The sequence below is a fragment of the Lagenorhynchus albirostris genome, chromosome 15 (genome assembly GCF_949774975.1).
Source record: "Lagenorhynchus albirostris chromosome 15, mLagAlb1.1, whole genome shotgun sequence".
In the NCBI taxonomy this organism is placed as follows: domain Eukaryota; kingdom Metazoa; phylum Chordata; class Mammalia; order Artiodactyla; family Delphinidae; genus Lagenorhynchus; species Lagenorhynchus albirostris.
Window position 1 is genome coordinate 25,436,860 of NC_083109.1, and position 20,239 is coordinate 25,457,098.

Here is a 20,239-nt window from a genome sequence, read left to right on the forward strand (position 1 = left end):
GCAACTAAGACCTGGTGCAGACAAATAAATAAACATTAAAAAAATGAGGTGAGAGAAGAATGTTTCAGACAAAGGAACAAGATAAAACCCCAGAAGAAGAACCAGTGATGTGGAGATAGGCAATCTACCCAAGAAAGAGTTGAGTAATCATCATAAAGATGATCACAGGACTTGGGAGGAAAATATATGCAGAGAGCAATAAACTAGCAGTTTTTAACAAAGAATTAGAAAATATAAAGAGCAACCAAACAGAAGAATATAATGACAGAAATGAAAAACACACCAGAAGGAATCAACAGTAGACTAAACGAGGCAGAATTATGGATCAGTGAGCTGAAACACAGAGTAGTGGAAATCACTGCCGTCAAAAAGAAAAAAGAATGAAAAGAAATGAAGACAGTGTAAGAGACCTCTGGAACAACATCAAGCGCACTAATGTTTGCATTATAGGGGACCCAGAAGGAGTAGAAAAAGAGAGAAAGGGCCTGAGAAAATGTGTGAAGAGATAATAGCTGAAAACTTCCCTAACCTGGGAAAGGAAATAGTCACCCAAGTCCAGGAGGTACAGAGTCCCATACAGCAGCAGTCTCCAACCTTTCTGGCACCATGGACTGGTTTCATGGAAGACAATTTTTCCACAGGGGGCGGGGTGGGGGATGGGATGGTTCAGGCATTAATGCGAGCAATGGGGAGTGGCAGATGAAGCTTAGCTCACTCTCCTGCCACTCACATCCTGCTGTGCGGTCCAGCTCCTAACAGGCCACGGACTGCTACTGGTCCATGGCCCAGGGGTTGGGGACCCCTGCCATACAAGACTAACCTGCAGAGAAACACACCAAAACATACTGTAATCGAAATGACAAAAATTAAAGATAAAGAGAGAATATTAAAAGCAATAAGGGAAAAGCAACAACACACAAAGGAACTCCTAATAAGGCTATCAGCTGATTTTTTTCAGCAGAAGCTCTGCAGACCAGAAGGGAGTGGCACAATAAACTTAAAGTGATGAAAGAGAAAAACCTACAACCAAGAATACTCTACCCAGCAAGGCTCTCATTCAGATTTGGTGGAGAAATCAAAAGCTTAACAGACAAGCAAAAGCTAAAAGAATTCAGCACCCTAAACCAGCTTTATGACAAATGCTAAGGGAACTTCCCTAGGCAGAAAAGAAAAGGCCACAATTAGAAACAAGAAAATTATGAAATGGAAAAGCTTACTGGTAAAGGCAAAAATACAAAAAAGGTAGGGAATCATCCATATACAAAGCTACTGGGGAGGTAGTTAAAAGACAAAAGAAGGGGCTTCCCTGGCGGCGCAGTGGTTGAGAGTCCACCTGCCGATGCAGGGGTCACAGGTTCATGCCCCGGTCTGGGAAGATCCCACATGCCGCGGAGCGGCTGGGCCCGTGAGCCATGGCCGCTGGGCCTGTGTGTCCGGAGCCTGTGCTCTGCAGCGGGAGAGGCCACAACAGTGAGAGGCACGTGTACCAAAAAAAAAAAAAGAAAAAAAGAAACACACAAAACTGACTTCCCTGGTGGCACATTAGTTAAGAATCTGCCTGCCAATGCACGGAACATGGGTTCAAGCCCTGGTCCGGAAGATCCCACATGCCGCAGAGCAACTAAACCCACGCGCCACAACTACTGAGCCTGTGCTCTAGAGCCTGCAAGCAACAACTACTGAGCCTGTGTGCCACAACTAATGAAGCCGCACGCCTAGAGCCTGTGCTCCGCAACAAGAGAAGCCACCACAATGAGGAGACCGCGCACTGTAACTAAGAGTAAGCCCTGCTCACCACAACTAGAGAAAGTCCACGCGCAGTAACAAAGACCCAACGCAGTCAAAAATAAATAAATAAAATAAATAAATTTTTAAAAACAAAAGAAACACACAGAACAATTAGATGTAAAATATAATATCAAAAACAATAATCATGAGGGGAGCAGAGTACAAATGCAGGGTATCTAAAACCCATTTGAAAGTAAGAGATCAGCAACTTAAAACAAGCATGTATATATATATATATATATAGGCTGCTATACAAAAACCTGCTATACAAAAACATATATACAGGCTGCTATACAAAATCTATAATAAATATACATACAAAAAAGAAACAGGAATGCAAACACAACACTAAAGATAGTCATCAAATCACAGAAGAGGACAAAAGAAGGTGAAAAAAAGACCTACAAAAACAAATCCAAAACAATTAACAAAATGACAATAGGTACACGCATATCAATAATTACTCTAAATATAAATGGACTAAATGCTCCAACCACAAGACACACTGCTGAATGGATACAAAAACAGGACCCATATATATGCTGCCTACAAGAGACTCACTTCAGATTTCGAGACAAATACAGACTGAAAGTGAGGAGATGGGAAGAGGTATTCCATGCAAATGGAAATCAAAAGAAAGTTGGAGTAGCAATACTCATATCAGACAAAAGAGACTTTAAAATAAAGAATGTGGGGACTTCCTTGGTGTTGCAGTGGAAGACTCCGCGCTCACAATGCAGGAGGCCTGGGTTCGATCCCTGGTCAGGGAACTAGATCCCACATGCATGCCACAATGAAGAGTTTGCATGCCATAACTAAGAAGCCACCAAGCCGCAACTAAGGAACATGCCTGCTGCAACTAAGACCCAGTGCAACCAAATAAATAAAATAAACAAATAAATATTTTTTAGAAAAAGAAAGAAAGAAAAAGGCTATGACTGGAAATTCCCTAGTGGTCCAGTAATTAGGACTCCGTGCTCTCACTGCCGAGGGCCTGGGTTCAATCCTTGGTCAAGGAACTAAGATCCCACAAGCTAAGGAGTGTGGCCAAAAAAAACCAACCAAACAAACATAATGATCAAAGGATCAATCCAAGAAGAAGACAGAACAATTAATTGTAAATACGTATGCACACAACATAGGAGCACCTCAATTATATGGCAAATGTTAACAGACATAAAAGGAGAAACTGATGGTAACACAATAATAGTGGGGAACTTTAATACCCCACTTACATCAATGGACAGATCATCCAGACAGAAACTCAGTAAGGAAACACAGGTCTTAAATGACACATTAGACCAGATGGACTTAATTGATATTTACAGGGCATTCCATCTGAAAGCAGCAGGATACAAATTTTTTGCACGTGTAAATGGAACATTCTCTAGGACAGATCACATGATGGGCAAGAAAGCAAGACTTGGTAAATTTAAGAAACCTGAAATCATATCAAGCCTCTTTTAAAACACAAACACATGGAGGCTAAACAACATGCTACTGAACAACCAATGGATCACTGAAGAAATCAAAGAGGAAATAAAAAAATACCTAGAGACAAATGAAAATGAAAACACAACAATCCAAAACCCATGGGACGCAGCAAAAGCAGTTCTAAGAGGGAAGTTTATAGTGATACTAGCTTACCTCAGGAAACATGAAAAATCTCAAATGAACAACCTAAACTTACACCTAAAGCAACTAGAGAAGAACAAACAAAACCCAAAGTTAGTAGAAGGAAAGAAATCATAAAGATCACAGCAGAAATAAATGAAGTAGAGACTAAAAGAAAAACAAAACAGAAAACATCAATGAAACTAAAAACTGGTTCTCTGAAAAGATAAACAAAATTGATAAACCTTTAGCCAGCCTCATCAAGAAAAAAAAGGGAGAGGGCCCAAATCAATAAAATCAGAAAAGGAGAAGTTACAACTGACACCACTGAAACACAAAGGATCTTAAGAGACTACTAGGAGCAGCTATATACCAATAAAATGGACAACCTAGAAGAAATGGACAAATTCTTAGAAATGTACAACCTGCCAAGACTGAACCAGGAAGAAACAGAAAATATGAACCAGCCAATTGCCAGTAATGAAATTAAATATGCAACCTGCGGTTTCCCCGGTGGCGCAGTGGTTGAAAATCTGCCTGCCAATGCAGGGAACATGGGCTCGATCCCTGGTCCGGTAAGATCCCACATGCCGCAGAGCAACCAAGCCAGTGAGTCACAACCACAGAGTGTGTGCTCTAGAGCCTGTGAGCCACAACTACTGAAGCCCGCATGCTCTAGGGATTGTGCTCCGCAACAAGGGAAGCCACCGCAATGAAAAGCCTGTGCACTGCAACAAAGAGTAGCCCCCACTTGCCACAACTAGAGAAAGCCCGCACGCAGCAACAAAGACCCAACACAACCAAAAATAAATAAAATTTAAAAAAAAAGAAATTAAATAAGCAACTTAAAAACTCCCAACAAACAAAAGTCCAAGACCAGATGGCTTCACAGGTGAATTATACCAAACATTTAAAGAAGCATTAATACCTATCCTTCTGAAACTATTCCAAAAAATGGCAGAGGGAGGAACACTTCCAAACTCGTTCTATGAGGTCACAATCACCCTGATAAAGATATTACAAAAAAAAAGAAAATTACAGGCCAATACCACTGATGAACACAGATGCAAAAATCCTCAACAAAATACCAGCAAACAGAATCCAACAATACATTAAAAGGATTATACACCATGGTCACCACAAATTAATCAACGTTATACACCCATTAACAAACTGAAGAATAAAAACCATATGATCATCTCAACAGATGCAGAAAAAGCTTCTGATAAAATTCAACACCCATTTATGATAAAAACTCTTCAGAAAGTGGGCACAGAGAGAACATACTTAGCATAATAAAGGCCACATATGACAAACCGACACCTAACAGCATACTCAAGGGTGAAAAGCTGAAAGCATTTCCTCTAAGATCAGGAACAAGAAAAGGATTTCCACTCTTGCCATTTTTATTCAACATAGTTTTGGAAGTCCCAGCCACAGCAATCAGAGAAGAAAAAAAAAATAAAAGGAATCCAATCTGGAAAAGTAAAAGTAAAACTGTCACTGTTTGCAGACGACATGATGCTACATACAGAAAATCCTAAGGATGCTACCAGAAAAATACTAGAGCTCATCAATGAATTCAATAAAGTTGCAGGATACAAAATTAATATACAGAAATCTGTTGCATTTCTATACACTAACAACAAAATATCAGAAAGAGAAATTAAGCAAACAATCCCATTTAACACTACATCAAAAAGAATAAAATACCTAGGAATAAATGTACCTAAGGAGGGAAAATACCTGTACCCCAAAACTACAAGACACCGATGACAGAAACTGAAGATGACAAACTGATGCAAAGATATACCTTGTTTTTGGATTAGAAGAATGAATATTGTTAAAATGACCATACTACCCAAGGAAATCTACAGATTCAATGCAATCCCTATCAAATCACCAATAGCATTTTTCACAGAACTGGAACAAAAAAATTTTTAATTTGTGTGGAAACACTAAAGATCCCAAATAGCCAAAACAATCTTGAGAAAAAACACTGCTGGAGGAATCACATTCCCTAACTTGACTATACCACAAAGCTACAGTAATCAAAAAAGTATGGTACTGGCACAAAAACAGACACACAGATCAATGGAAAAGGACAGAAAGCCAGAAATAAACCCATGCACTTATGGTCAATTAATCTACAACAAAGGAGGCAAGAATATACAACGTAGAAAAAACAGTCTCTTCAATAAGTGGTGCTGGGAAAACTGGACAACTACATGTAAAAGAATGAAATTAGAACATTCTCTAACACCATATAGAAAAATAAACCCAAAATGGATTAAAGACCTAAATATAAGACTGGATACTGTAAAACTCCTAGAGGAAAACATAGGCAGAACACTCTTTGACATAAATCACAGCAATATATTTTTGGATCCATCTCCTAGAGTAAGGAAATAAAAAAATAAATAAACAAATGGGATCTAATTAATCTTAAAAGCTTTTGCTCAGCAAAGGAATCCATATACAAAATGAAAAGACAATCTACAGGCTGGGAGAAAATACTTGCAAACAATGCAACTGACAAGAGATTAATCTCCAAAATATACAAACAGCTCATATAGCTTAATATCAAAAAAACAAACAACCCAATTAAAAAAAAATAGGCAGAAGACCAAAATAGACATTTCTCCAAAGAAGATATACAGATGGCCAACAGGCACATGGAAAAATGCTCAACACTGCTAATTACTAGAGAAATGCAAATCAAAATTACAATGAGGTGCCATCTCATGCTGGTCAGAATGGCCATCATTAAGAAGTCTCCAAATAATAAATGCTGGAGAGGGTATGGAGAAAAAGGAAATCTTTTTCTTTTACATTCCCACTGTTGGTGGGAATAGAGTTGTCATATGCTCCTGAGCATATATCTGGACAAAGCTATATTTTGAAAAGATACGTGCACCCCTATGTTCACAGCAGCAGTATTTACAATAGCCAGGACATGGAAACAACCTAAATGTCTATCAACAGATAAATAGATAAAGAAGATGCAGCATATACACACAATGGAATATTACTAAGTCATAAAAAAGAATGAAATAATGCCATTTGCAACAACACGGATGGATCTAGAAAGAGATTATCATACTAAGTGAAGTAAGTCAGGCAGAGAAAGACAAATAGCATACAATATCACTGAAATTTTTTTCTTTTTTAGCTGTGTGGCGCAGCTTGCAGAATCTTAGTTCCCCAACCAGGGATTGAACCATGGCCCACAGCAGTGAAAGCACAGAGTCCTAACCACTGGACTGCCAGGGAATTCCAATTATCACTTAAATGTTGACTCTAAAAAAATGATATAAATGAATTTGTTTACAAAACAGAAATAGACTCACGGGCATAGAAAACAAACTATGTTTACCAAAAGGGAAAGTGGGGAAGGAATAAATTAGGAATTTGAGATTAACAGATACACACTACTATGTATAAAATAGATACATAACAAGGACCTGCTGTACAGCACAGGGAACCATATTCAATACCTTGTAATAACCTATAATGGAAAAGAATCTGAAAAAGAATATAACTGAATCACTTTGCTGTACACCTGAAACTAACACAACGTTGTAAATTAACTATCCTTCAATTTTTAAAAATGGTTAAAAAATGTAGTAAGGAGAATGGCACTGTTTGTACAGTTTTGCAAATCTCTCTGCTATCTAGCTTAATAAAAGAGAGCTGGATTCTCCTAATTTGCTTCTGCATTTAACCTGTTTCAACATCCTATGTCATGCAGCCTCTAGAAAATTCCACAATACAGTCATGAGAGAATAAGAGTCAAAAGGCAAGTAACATTTTAGTATTATTATGAAAATGTTTTTGACCTCCTGGACTTCCAAAAAGGGTCTCGAGAAATCCTAGGGGTCCCTAATTACACTTTGAGAACTGCCTGGTAAAAGTTTAGTACTGTGATTCATCTTTATCACATACAGAGGGTAATATGCAGGAGCACAGTGTGCTTTTAGTTGAGGTAAATCTTGAGGAATTCAATTTACAAACATTAAGAACTGGAAGCTCGTCCCTTATATACACTAAGAGTCAAACCTCTCCCAGCTGTCAATGTAAGAAGATCACTACCTTATATCATGGATTTGCCACTCAGTATGGAAAAAAAATTTGTTCTTTGAAAATCCTAAAGAAATTGTATTTGCACGAGGAGCTGAAGAATGTAATCCATTTGATACTACTTATTTAGACCACAAAACTTGTAATTTCACAAATTATTATCTTGAAAATTAAACCATTTGTCTTTTTTCTCTGGTTTGGAAACAATGCACCAGGCACTGAATATATTAAGGAACACAACTTAGTTGAACCTCAGTGGGCCTCTTGAAACTCACTTTTAAGAGAAATTTAAAGTTGTTTATCGGAATTAAATTGATACCGTAAGAAACAATACGGTAGAGCTTCCCTGGTGGCGCAGTGGTTGAGAGTCCACCTGTCGATGCAGGGGACACGGGTTCGTGCCCTGGTCCGGGAGGATCCCACATGCCGCAGAGCGGCTGGGCCCCGTTAGCCATGGCCGCTGAGCCTGCACGTCCGGAACCTGTGCTCCACAACGGGAGAGGCCACAACAGTGAGAGGCCCCGTGTACCGCAAAAAAAAAAAAAAAAAAAGAAAAGAAACAATACGGTAAAACGTTATAGATTTTGCTTTTGTTTCTTTGATAAACATTATCCACAACTGAAATCCATGATTCAACATTATTATACAAGTTAAACTAATCTAGACTGTAGAATCTGCCACACTGCTACAAGTTAGGGAATGAGGAGAAGTATGTACAACCTCTCTGCTGGCTTCAGTTCTGAGCCATATACTCAAGCAGCTGTCGACAGTGATGTACTTACCACCAGTGCTAGAACAAGAGTCCGCACCTTCTCCCCAATCTCAGGTGAGATGTCATTGCCAAACTGTTGCAGAGTGGTGAGGAAACGTTTCAACTTGCTGAGCTGCCGGGCACCACAAGTGGCTGGCAACTGTTGATTTGTTAGTGCAGATGATGTGGAAGAGGCAGGACCATTGCTGAATCTCTGTGGTGGTGATGGGGCACCATTCAGGGTGGGAGGAGAATGGTTGATGCCGTTGCTCACTAAAAGAAAGACTTGGTTTAAGTGCAAAACATAAGGATGTCTGCTAATTTCTTCTTTTTTTGCATTTGCCTTCATTTAAATTTTGTAAATCACATGTTAAAAGAGTACACAAGACATGTTTTCAGCCCTCAGCAATGTTGCTTTATAGTGAGACAGGTTGCCAGGTAAAAAATGGTAACAGAATAACATAAAGTGTTAGAAGAGTATGAGTGCTACAAGAGCAAAGAGAAGGGACATCTAGATTCTACAGGTGCCAAGGGAAGGGATGGGTAGTTTTTAAGACTTCTTGCAATAGGCTGCATGAAAGAAGTCTGGTAGAATATGTATTTCCAATGACTGGACACTCATGCCCATCTTTTATGTGACACCCCCTTCCCAACCTCAGGTTCCCAAAGAATTTAAGCAGTCAATTTAAATATAGCATCTGGAGGCTTCCTTGGTGGCACAGTGGTTAAGAATCCGCCTGCCAATGCGGGGGACATGGGTTTAAGCCCTGGTCTGGGAAGATCCCACATGCTACAGAGCAACTAAGCCTGTGCGCCACAACTACTGAGCCTGTGCTCTAGAGCCCACGAGCCACAACTACTAAGCCTGCATGCCACAGCTACTGAAGCCCGTGCACCTAGAGCCCATGCTTCACAATAAGAGAAGCCACTGCAATGAGAAGCCCACGCACTGCAATTAAGAGTAGCCCCTGCCCGCCACAACTAGAGAAAGCCCACACGCAGCAACAAAAACCCAATGCGGCCAAAAATAAATTAAATAAATAAATTTATATTAAAAAATATATATATAGCATTTAAACAAGATAATCAGAAAGTAGAGAGTTGTGTTAATGTGAGAAATGTTTTTTTCTAGGCTATAGGTTTAATGACCTGTTCCTGCAATGAGATATATATCTCTTTGACCACTCAGAATATTCATGTCCATTAAAATCAGTTTTTCTCTGCCTTGACAGTGCCAAATTCTTGGTCATTCAATATAGCATTTTCTAGATACCACATGGGACACTTCCATTCTATATTTCTGCTCAAATTATAATACATGTGATAAATTACGGTTTTCCTATTTGCCTGTTCTTTTTCCTTTTTTTAATAAATTTATGTTTTTATTTTTATTTTTGTCTGCCTTGGGTCTTTGTTGCTGCATGTGGGGCTTTCTCTAGCTGCGGCAAGCTGGGGCTACTCTTTGTTGTGGTGTGCAGGCTTCTCACTGAGGTGGCTTCTCTTGTTGCAGGGCACGGGCTCTAAGCGCACGGGCTCAGTAGTTGTGGCGCACGGGCTTAGTTGCTCTGTGGCATGTGGGATCTTCCAGGACCAGGGATCGAACCTGTGTCCCCTGCATTGGCAGGTGGATTGTTAACCACTACAGCACCAGGGAAGTCCCTGCCCATTGTTCTTAACAGTCATTTCTTGTAGTTTTAATTTGGAACACAACTCTAGAGCTATGTTCTTGGAGGCAAAACTCCTTCTTCCCTGATGAATGAAATAAAATTACCTAGTGCCTAAGTGTCAATAGATTTTTCATTTAATCATATCCAGGCTTGAAAATTTAAGAAAGTAAAACTAAGTCTAAAAATATATCACCTGTATTAAGAAGCATTATTTGACAGACTCCACTGCTCCTACTAGATTTAATAACTTTGTTCTGTGCTGCCCATGTACATGCTTCCATTATTTTACTTACCAAATTATACTTATTTCTTTCTGTATTATACTGCCTTGAAAGACTGTCTACTTCTTGATTAAACACACATCTGTGTATATCATAATTAGCTAAGCTGTTATGAACTGTGTATGCTGTATGTGTATGGCTCAATGCATAAAAGGTTAACAGGCTGAGAAAAAGAGGGTGTCTCTACTGTGTCTCCCAGTGAAGGATGCTAGAGCTACTGGAAAGGAAGGCTCAACACTCAACCTCAGCAATACAGAAAGTCAGCTGCAATGGTGTACCATTTCTTTGTGTTCACAGAAAGGTCCATTGCCATTGGAGAGCTGCCCTCTTTTGAAGCAACCTGTAAAAATAATACATTGCTATGCTTTTCGCCACCCTGACACTTACACGGGCTGTTTTACAATTTCAGTGAAAGTGTATGATCACATTTTCTGAAATAAAACATATTCATCCCTAAATAGTCAAATACGGGGGTCAAAAGGGTTGACTACACACACACACACACACACACACACACACACACACGCACACACACCCCAACTGTCTATATCTTGAAATCTGAATGACAGCCTGGGTTTAAATCTGTTTCACTTCAAGATAGTATCTTTATCTAAGGCTGTTTAACTTTGAGATAAAAAATACAATTTAAGAAAAAAGGGTATCAAACTTCATTTCATAAACTTTGGCTCAAATTGTTACAGCTGCCAGTTACTCAATTTCAAATGTTTTGGGGCAATAAATAATTAAACCTTCTTTTTTAAATTGAGGTTTTAGGACTAAATTTGCGGAGTTACAGGGTTTGGGGAAATTCAGCTTTAGTAGATACTACCAAAAATTTTTCTCATAAACAATGTACGATTGTTCAAGTTGCTCCACACATACTCACCAAAACTTGATATTCTTTTTTATTCTGAACATTCTTGTGGGTGTATGTAGTACTACATTGGGTTTTAGTTTGCATTTCCTTGGTGACTAGCAAGGCTGAACAACTTTTATTTATTGTCTAATATATTTGTTATGGACTAAATTGTATCCCCCTCCCAAACTCCTATGTTGAAGTTGTGACCCCCAGTACCTCAGAATGTGACTATATTTGGAGATAGGGCCCTTAAAGGTTAAATGAGGTCATCTGCCTAAGTCCTAATCCAATATGACTGTTGTACTTATAAGAAGAGGAGGGAGCACCAAGGATGCACATGCACAAGGAAAGGCTATGAGAGGACAGAGCAAGAAGGCAGCTATCTGCAAGACAAGGAAAGAGGCTTCCAAAGAAACCAAACCTGCTGACATCTTGATCTTGGACTTCTAACCTCCAGAACTGTGAAAAAATTAATTCCTGCTGTTTAAGCCACCTAGTCTTTGGTATTTTGTTACAGCAGCCCTAGTAAACTAATAAAATAATCAATTTTTTTTGTAAAAAGCCTTACCATGACAGTCCTGGAGTATAGTTCATTCATTTTATGAAACTTACTTTGAATCCTATTAATCAATATAATAATTTAAATTCATTATTTTAGAGCCAAAGAAATTAAAATAGATACTTACAAGCCAAAAAGTATGAAAACAAAATATTTAGACTACTAAATTTCCAAATACCTAAATCAGCTATGTACTATTCTCAGAGGGAAAAAGCAACTTAGAAAAGAAACAACCAAGACACATGTGTGTGTGTTAACAGCCATTTTAAAAATGTTACGTAGTATATATAGAAGGCTTAATGACATTCATTTAGATCCAAATGTCACGGTGAACCACAAACCCAAGTAATTAAGAGGTCTCACATGCTGTAGGAGTGAATGACACTGGCCTAGGTCCTCCGGGATTTATTGGTGGGAGGGGTGGCATGGTGGGAGGTGAGGATCTTGACTGTATCTTCACTTCCACAGGCGATCCAGGCATTGCTGGCACCCTTTTGTCAGCACCAACTGTAGAGAATAAAAGGAATGGAAATCAGAATTTTCTATAAAAGAAAAGTAGTCACAACAATCTGAAATACCAACATATTTACCTAGAGGACTGAGAAGTGAAGAAGATGCTTTCTTAGTATAATAGGCTGAATGGTGGGCCCCCAAAATATGTCTACCTCTTAATTCCTTGAACTGTGAATGTTTCCTTATTTGGAAAAAATGTCCTTGCAGATATAATTAAGTTAAGGATTTTGAGGGGAGGAGATCACCCTGGATTATCTGGGTAGTTCCTAAATCCAGTATGAATGACGTCCTTATAAGAAGAGGAGAGAAGACAGACACACACACAGAGGGAAGTTTACTACGTGAAGACAGACATAGTCCCACAGAGAGAACGCATGTGACAATGGAGGCAGAGATTGGAATGTTGCCATCTACAAGCCAAGGAATGCCAAGGATTATCAGCAAACACCTGAAGCTAGGAGACAGGTATAGAATAGATTCTTCCTCTGAGGCCAAGAAGGAATCAACCCTGCTGATACCTTGATTTTGGATTTCTGACCTCTTGAACTGTGAGAGAATAGTGTTGTTTTAAGCCACCCAGTGTATAGTACTTTTACAGCAATCCTAGGAATCTAAGACAAGGCAGCAAGGTCAAGGGATGATGTGACATTAGAGTTAACAGTGAGGATAGTGGCTGAGAAAGGAAGAAACCAGGTTATAAATTCAGCTTATCTCAACGGCATTCTTTCTTGACTTCTTACAAATTAACTGAAGCAGTAGTGGTAAAAAAAAGCTAATGTGGGACTGTCCAGACAAGTAAGCATCAACTGCATGCCATGGAAATAGAATCAGTCAGTTGTATATAAATTACTATGAATGATGAAATACATATTTATACATATCAACTATTCTAAGTAAGAAAAATGAAGTGGAGTCAACATCTCTGATACCAAGCATGTGATTTACGATGTATATTGTCCAAAAAAAAAGAAAAGTAGAGCTGACCCTAAGCTAAGTACAGGCTACTTCATCTACGAGGACAATTCATAATAAGCAGCTGTTTGATAACACTTGATGGCAACAAATCCCAGAAAGTCAGATTAGGTAGATTAAACTTGATGTTAGAATTAGGTCTGAGCTAATATGAAGAAGACTTGATAATGAAGAGTAATGTTCTAATATCTTCAAAAACTTATTTTTTCCCATTAAAGGGAACTTGTTACCTACTTCGTTAATAATAGGGCCATGGCTACCATAATCACCTTTAAATTGAGCTATGTTCCTCTCAGTAATTCCAAACTTTTCCTTTAAGTACCCTGTGTTTATTCTCCAATAACTGCTGAATTCAATGTAAAGTACAAGAAATGGAGACCAAAGGTTCAAATGAGAATGTTAAATCAAAGTTTTCCTTCACTGAGATCATAGTTATAAACACAATACATATAAAAGGATTCATGACACTGGCAACAAGGCACATCTTGGCACATTCAAGGGCACTTTCTCAAGAGGAAAACATCCCCAAATATTACTTTTATGCCTTAGTTTGCAGTGGTCACATTTTGGGAAGAGATATAATGAATATATAAAGTCAATCAGGGTAGCAATGCCCCCAAGTTACAAATCCCCTGACAAAAATGTGTAGGTCTTTGAGAGCCATGTGAGCACACTCTGCCAACCCTTCCCATCTCTGTCCACGACATTTTCTTTGTAAAATGGACGGTCATCCTGTCTGATTAGTGAACTAATTAGGTATTGCGTTTGCCTTTTTCTTCTTGACAGTGTTTTCTCAATGCCCTTCAGAGAACAGTTGACACGTTTCCAGCTCTTCCATCTGGGGCCCAGCTTTCTGGAGGGCGGGGGGAGAAAAGAAGGAAGGAACTAACAGTTGTCTCGCCCTGTTATGTGTTGTGTATAGTGTGCAACAACCTAGGGGGAGCCTTTATTCAGACCACCTGCCTTTACAGCAAGGGTGCCAAAGGCCGGAGGAGGGCTTATCAGTGAGATGTGTTTTAGCAGTCAGCACTTGGCAGAATGAAAAAGTCAAGAGCAGCCCAACTGCAGAACACTGAATTATGTACCAACTGAAAGCTTAGAAACTGGGGAAAACCCAGACTCCAGAGTACGGTTTATATTAGGTTAAAACTACCTATCTCTTATTCACGTCACTACTCACAAACCTTCAACACTAGTATCATTCCTCACGTTTCAAGCAACAACCCTTGTCTAGTAGGAAAAGTATGGGTACAGAGACTGAGAGGTTTGGTGTGAATCGCCATTCTAATGACGATTTTATCACTGAATGATAAAATCTGTATGAATTTTATCTAATCACTTCACCTTTCCAGGCCTCATTTTGATGTATTAGAGATAATGCCTAGGCTAGTGATAGTTATAAAGAAGGTATTCAATAAAGAATAATGATGATTAGAAAACATGACGACTAGTGTCAAGTCCTGATTTTATCACTTAACTAGCCTTATGACTATGTGCAAGTTAACATTAACATTTGTTCCCCAAAGAAAATGTGTATACTATCAACAATCCATGTGACCTCAGAGATATTGTATGGAATGATCCAAGAATCAACAGTTGCAAAAGTACCAAGTACAATGTAAGATGATATTTTTGTTGGAAGCTGGGTGGCAAGAATGCACTTCATGATGTGAGAGCTCTATCCTGGTTTATAAACTGACAAATCCAGCAGTTGCTCAGATGGTAAATAAGGAATACACTCCAAAGCAGGCATTTTAACCCTCTGCTTGGTGGCCAATACATTCCTTTATGCCATCACGTTTAAAGTGACTTCATTTCTGAATTTTTATAAAACTTAGGTTTTATAAAACATCTACCTGGATCCCTTGAAAGAACCAATGAAATTTTGAGCTCTTTTCAATTCCAGAGAAGCTTAAAGTTCAAAGAGAAGAAATTTTTTTTTCTTAAGTTTGACTTCAGCCCATAAACACCACTGCTTGAATCAAAGAGACAAAGTATTCAGTCCTAGAAAATTAACCCTTAGTTTTATCAGAAAGGTTCAACTTGATCCTAAACATAGATTCTAAGGTTCAAAGTAACTGATAATTTAGTCACTCTATAACTGTGCTCTGGTTATTTTAAATATTTGGATATATACGGAAATATGACCGACCACATGATTCAACACCTAACAATGTAAAGCCAAACAACCTGAGCTAAAGAAGAGGGACAAACAGGGAAAAATATGTCTGGATAATTATTTTACCCCTTCATTGTGCAAGATGCTATGGATGTCATAAAAATAGAAAACTGATGAAAGAGAGAACAAAATAATAAAGTTTTCTGTGTGATGGCAGTGTGATTTTTCTTTCCACACAGGAATTTGAAGAATCAAACATGAAGCAAAAAAGAAGAATTATTCTGTAGCTTTAAGAGAAAGTAATACTAAACACAAACAAACATCCTAGGTAAGTGCTACTTGAGAAGAATCTTGTATGATAAACTGCCCACAAATGAGGGCATTTACAAATCATTATGAACTGCTTTTCCACTACAGTTCTTTAAAAATTACTTTGAGGTTGACAAAGGAACAATAAATAGAAGAAGTATAAAAATGAGAGAAGAAAAATGCAATTATGTGAGGGGAAGGGCTACCCACAAACAACTGTAAAGAAGGGGAACTCCCAGGGCTGCAAGTGCGAAGGATGTTTAGGTGAAAGAAGGTGAGCTTGATGTGAAGGATGCTCTATCACTTACTTGTGTGACTATGGTTTTCTTCATCTGTCTCTGAGGGTAATACTTACAACACAGGGTTATTGGGAAGGGAAATATATGTAATATACGTAATAATGGCTGGTACAACGCAGTAGACACTCTTACATGTTTACTTGAATCAGATGAACAATCTACTAGAAGGAATCATTTTATTTGGCCATTGAGATGTTTATCTATGCTAAACTCTGGGTAGAAGAAGATATGGTCAAGTGCTCCTGATTATCATCTATGAGGAAAATAAGCTGAGTATAGACCTTTCATATGCACAGTACAGAAATGCTGATCATTCCAAACAGGGTGTCCAAGAAAGCCATTACCATTTCTTTAAAACAAATCATATTCCTAACTAAGAAATAATCGTGATGGTTTAAAGAGAACTATTTTGAGGGGCAGAGGCTAACTAAGTAGATAACTCTCTTTTTTGTATGTATCATAAGTATACATTTATATGGTTCAAAAATCAATGTATGAGATAAAAAGAAATACTCCCTGCTTCTATACCTACATACCCCACCTCATATGTAACCATTTTAATCTGTTTCTTGTGTATCCATCCATCCTTTCTCTGTACAAATGAGCAAACGCAAAAATAAATTCTTATCCCACCCCCATTTATACAAAGACAGCATAATTACATTAAACTAAGCATCCCTAAGAATGGCACCATGCCTTTTGCAATGCCTCAGGAAATGGGATCTTATTCCCCTGAATCTGGCCAGGCTCCCTGACTTGCTCTGGCCCATATAATGTGATGGAAGTGTAACAGTGCTGGTTCTACACCTGTCTCAGAATGCTAACCCTGCCATGAAAGCAAATCCAGACTAGTCTGCTGGAGGATGAGACCACATGGAGCAGAGATGAGTTATACCAGCTAAGGCCAGCTGATCCCAAACATGTAAGATCCTAACCTAATGAGTCTGATCTGTAGTTAACTGCTTGCAGACATATGAATCAATGAGCAAAAGCAAGAGCAGGAGAACTTCCCGACTCATAGATTCATAACCCAAAAAACCCCCCAAATTATTGTTTTAGGCCACTAAGTTTTAGCATGGTTTCTTATAGCAACAGACAACTGATCCATACCACACACAAACTATACTACTCCTTGGCTTTTTGTTTCTTTTGTTTTATAATTTTACAGTATGTCCTGAAATTCTTAATTCCACAACCTTTTTTTCTTTTTAACAAATGCATGATGGAGGTAAGGGATAAATTGGGAAACTGGGATTGACATATACACAGTACGATATATAAAATAGAGAACTAATAAGAACTTACTGTATAGCACAGGGAACTCTACTCAGTACTCTGTAATGACCTATATGGGAACAGAATCTAAAAAAGAGTGGATATATGTATAACTGATTCACTTTGCCGTACAGCAGAAACTAACACAACATTGTAAATCAACTATACTCCAATAAAAACTAATAAAAAAAATGCATGATAGTCCATTGTGGGGATGTACCACAGTTTATTTGAACAATTCTCTACTGATGAATTGGATTATTTCCAATCATTTGTAGCTGAATTTTGAGGTGCTCTAGATGCCATGCTACTGACTGACCTGTGCCAGACTTTGGCAAAGAGATAAAGAAGACAGGGCCCTGAGTTACAGCAAAGACAGATACATTTAAATGTGTACAAAATACTAAGAAATTAAAGAAGTAGAAGCATGACTTACTCATGAAGGCCAGGGATGTCTCTACAGACCATTAAGTGGTTTACTGGGAAGGCTACATGGGCTTTCCAGGCAGCACATGACAAAAAGCATGAAGGGTATAGTTTGAATGGTGCCCCTAAAGTTGGGATCAGAACCAAGGGAAAAATCAGGAAAAAGATTTTCTTGACCACAATTTCTCTTTAACCACTGCCAAGAATAGGTAAATGTTCTAAATGTGTAACTGTCATATAAGAAGCATTTCCAAAAATGACTATTTTAATCTGTTAAAGATAGTGGAAAGCAGAGCAAAACTACTGTTGCACTTACAGGCTTATAAGTCTGGTTAAACTGATTATGGACATAGGACATGCTTAAGGATGAGCATTTCCCATCCTTGTAGCTCTGCCACAAACCTGACAATGCATCCAACTTTCTAACAACATCCAGCCTTCATATGCGGAGATGGCCAGGAATAATTGTTTACAATGGCACATAATTTATTATTCAACAAAAACTGAGGCATAAGGACTCAAGAAAAGATATTAACAGAAAATATTTCACAAGGGACCTTGAAGACATAGCCCAACTAAAACAAAAATAATGCTTTACCATATACTACAATAGGGATTGAAAAAACAAATTTTCCCATTCCACATTGATAAATACATTGGAATTTTTTTAATATACAGCAGGTTCTTATTAGTCAGCAATTTTATACACACCAGTGTGTACATGTCAATCCCAATCGCCCAGTTGATCACACCACCACCATAACCCCCCCGTGGCATTCTCCCTTTGGTGTCCATACGTTTATTCTCTACATCTGTGTCTCAATTTCTGTCCTGCAAACCAGTTCATCTGTACCATTTTTCTAGGTTCCACATATATGCGATTATATACAATATTTGTTTTTCTCTTTCTGACTTACTTCACTCTGTATGACAGATCCATCCAGGTTTCAACAAATGACCCAATTTCGTTCCTTTTTATGGCTGAGTAATATTCCATTGTATACATGTACCACAACTTCTTTATCCATTCATCTGTCGATGGGCATTTAGGTTGCTTCCATGACCTGGCTATTGTAAATAGTGCTGCAATGAACATTCGGGTGCATGTGTCTTTTTGAATTATGGTTTTCTCTGGGTATATGCCCAGTGCTGGGATTGCTGGATCATATGGTAATTCTATTTTTAGTTTTTTCAGGAACCTCCATACTGTTCTCCATAGTGGCTGTATCAATTTACATTCCCACCAACAGTACAAGAGGGTTCCCTTTTCTCCACACCCTCTCCAGCATTTGCTGTTTGTAGATTTTCTGATGATGCCCATTCTAACTGGTGTGAGGTAATACCTCACTGTAGTTTTGATTTACATTTCTCTACTAATTAGTGATGCTGAGCAGCTTTTCATGTGCTTCTTGGCCATCTGTATGTCTTCTTTGGAGAAATGCCTATTGAGGCTGAGGTCTTCTGCCCTTTTTGGATTGGGTTGTTTGTTTTTTTAATACTGAGCTGCAGGAGCTATTTATATAGTTTGGAGATTAATCCTTTGTCCATTCATTCGTTTGCAAATATTTTCTCCCATTCTGCGGGTTGTCGTTTCACCTTGTTTATGGTTTCCTTTGCTGTGCAAAAGCTTTGAAGTTTCATTAGGTCCCGTTTGTTTAATTTTGTTTTTATTTCCATTACTCTAGGAGGTGGATCAAAAAAGATCTTGCTGTGATTTATGTCAAAGAGTGTTCTTCCTATGTTTTCCTCTAAGACTTTTATAGTGTCCGGTCTTACATTTAGGTCTCTAATCCATTTTGAGTTTATTTTTGGGTATGGTGTTAGGGAGTGTTCTAATTTCATTCTTTTACAGGTAGCTGTCCAGTTATCCCAGCACCACTTATTGAAGAGACTGTCTTTTCTCCATTGTATATCCTTACCTCCTTTATTATAGATTAGTTGACCACAGGTGTGTGGGTTTATCTCTGGGCTTTCTATCTTGTTCCATTGATCTATGTTTCTGTGCCAGTACCATATTGTCTTGACTACTGTATCATTGTAGTATAGTCTGAAACCAGGGAGTCTGATTCCACCACCTGCGTTTTTTTCCCTCAAGACTGCTTTGGCTATTCAGGGACTTTTGTGTCTCCATACAAATTTTAAGATTTTTTGTTCTAGTCGCATAAAAAAAGCCATTGGTAGTTTGATAGGGATTACACTGAATCTGTAGATTGCTTTATGTAGTATAGTCATTTTCACAGTATTGATACTTCTAATCCAAGAACATGGTATATCTCTCCATCTGTTCGTATCATCTTTAATTTCTTTCATCAGTGTCTTATAGTTTTCTGCATACAGGTCTTCTGTCTCCCTAGGTAGGTTTATTCCTAGGTATTTTATTCTTTTTGTTGCAGTAGTAAATGGGAGTGTTTCCTTAATTTCTCTTTCAGATTTTTCATCATTAGTATATAGGAATGCAACAGATTTCTGTGAATTAATTTTCTATCCTGCAACTTCACCAAACTCATTGATTAGCTCTAGTAGTTTTCTGGTGGCATCTTTAGGATTCTCTATGTATAGTATCATGTCATCTGCAAACAGTGACAGTTTTACTTCTTCTTTTCCAATTTGTATTCCTTTTATTTTTTTTCCTTCTCTGATTGCCGTGGCTAGTACTTCCAATACTATGTTGAATAATAGTGGTGAGAGTGGACATTTTTGTCTTGTTCCTGATCTTAGAGGAAATGC

The 20,239-nt window shown here is 38.3% G+C and overlaps 1 protein-coding gene across 4 annotated transcripts in view; it reads right to left on the reverse strand.

The window, feature by feature from the left end:
- Window positions 1-20,239, reverse strand: part of CBFA2T2 (CBFA2/RUNX1 partner transcriptional co-repressor 2) — a 168,481-nt gene that overhangs the window by 34,708 nt on the left and 113,534 nt on the right. For 3 of the 4 annotated variants that reach the window (XM_060123352.1, XM_060123351.1, XM_060123350.1), the window contains exons 2-3: window positions 11,963-12,106; window positions 8,265-8,506 (exon numbers count right to left, since the gene is read on the reverse strand). In XM_060123352.1, the coding sequence (XP_059979335.1) occupies window positions 8,265-8,506; window positions 11,963-12,106 (386 nt within the window). Of the gene's footprint in view, window positions 1-8,264; window positions 8,507-11,461; window positions 11,500-11,962; window positions 12,107-20,239 lie in introns of those variants that run through there. The other variant, XM_060123353.1, reaches the window with a different exon arrangement.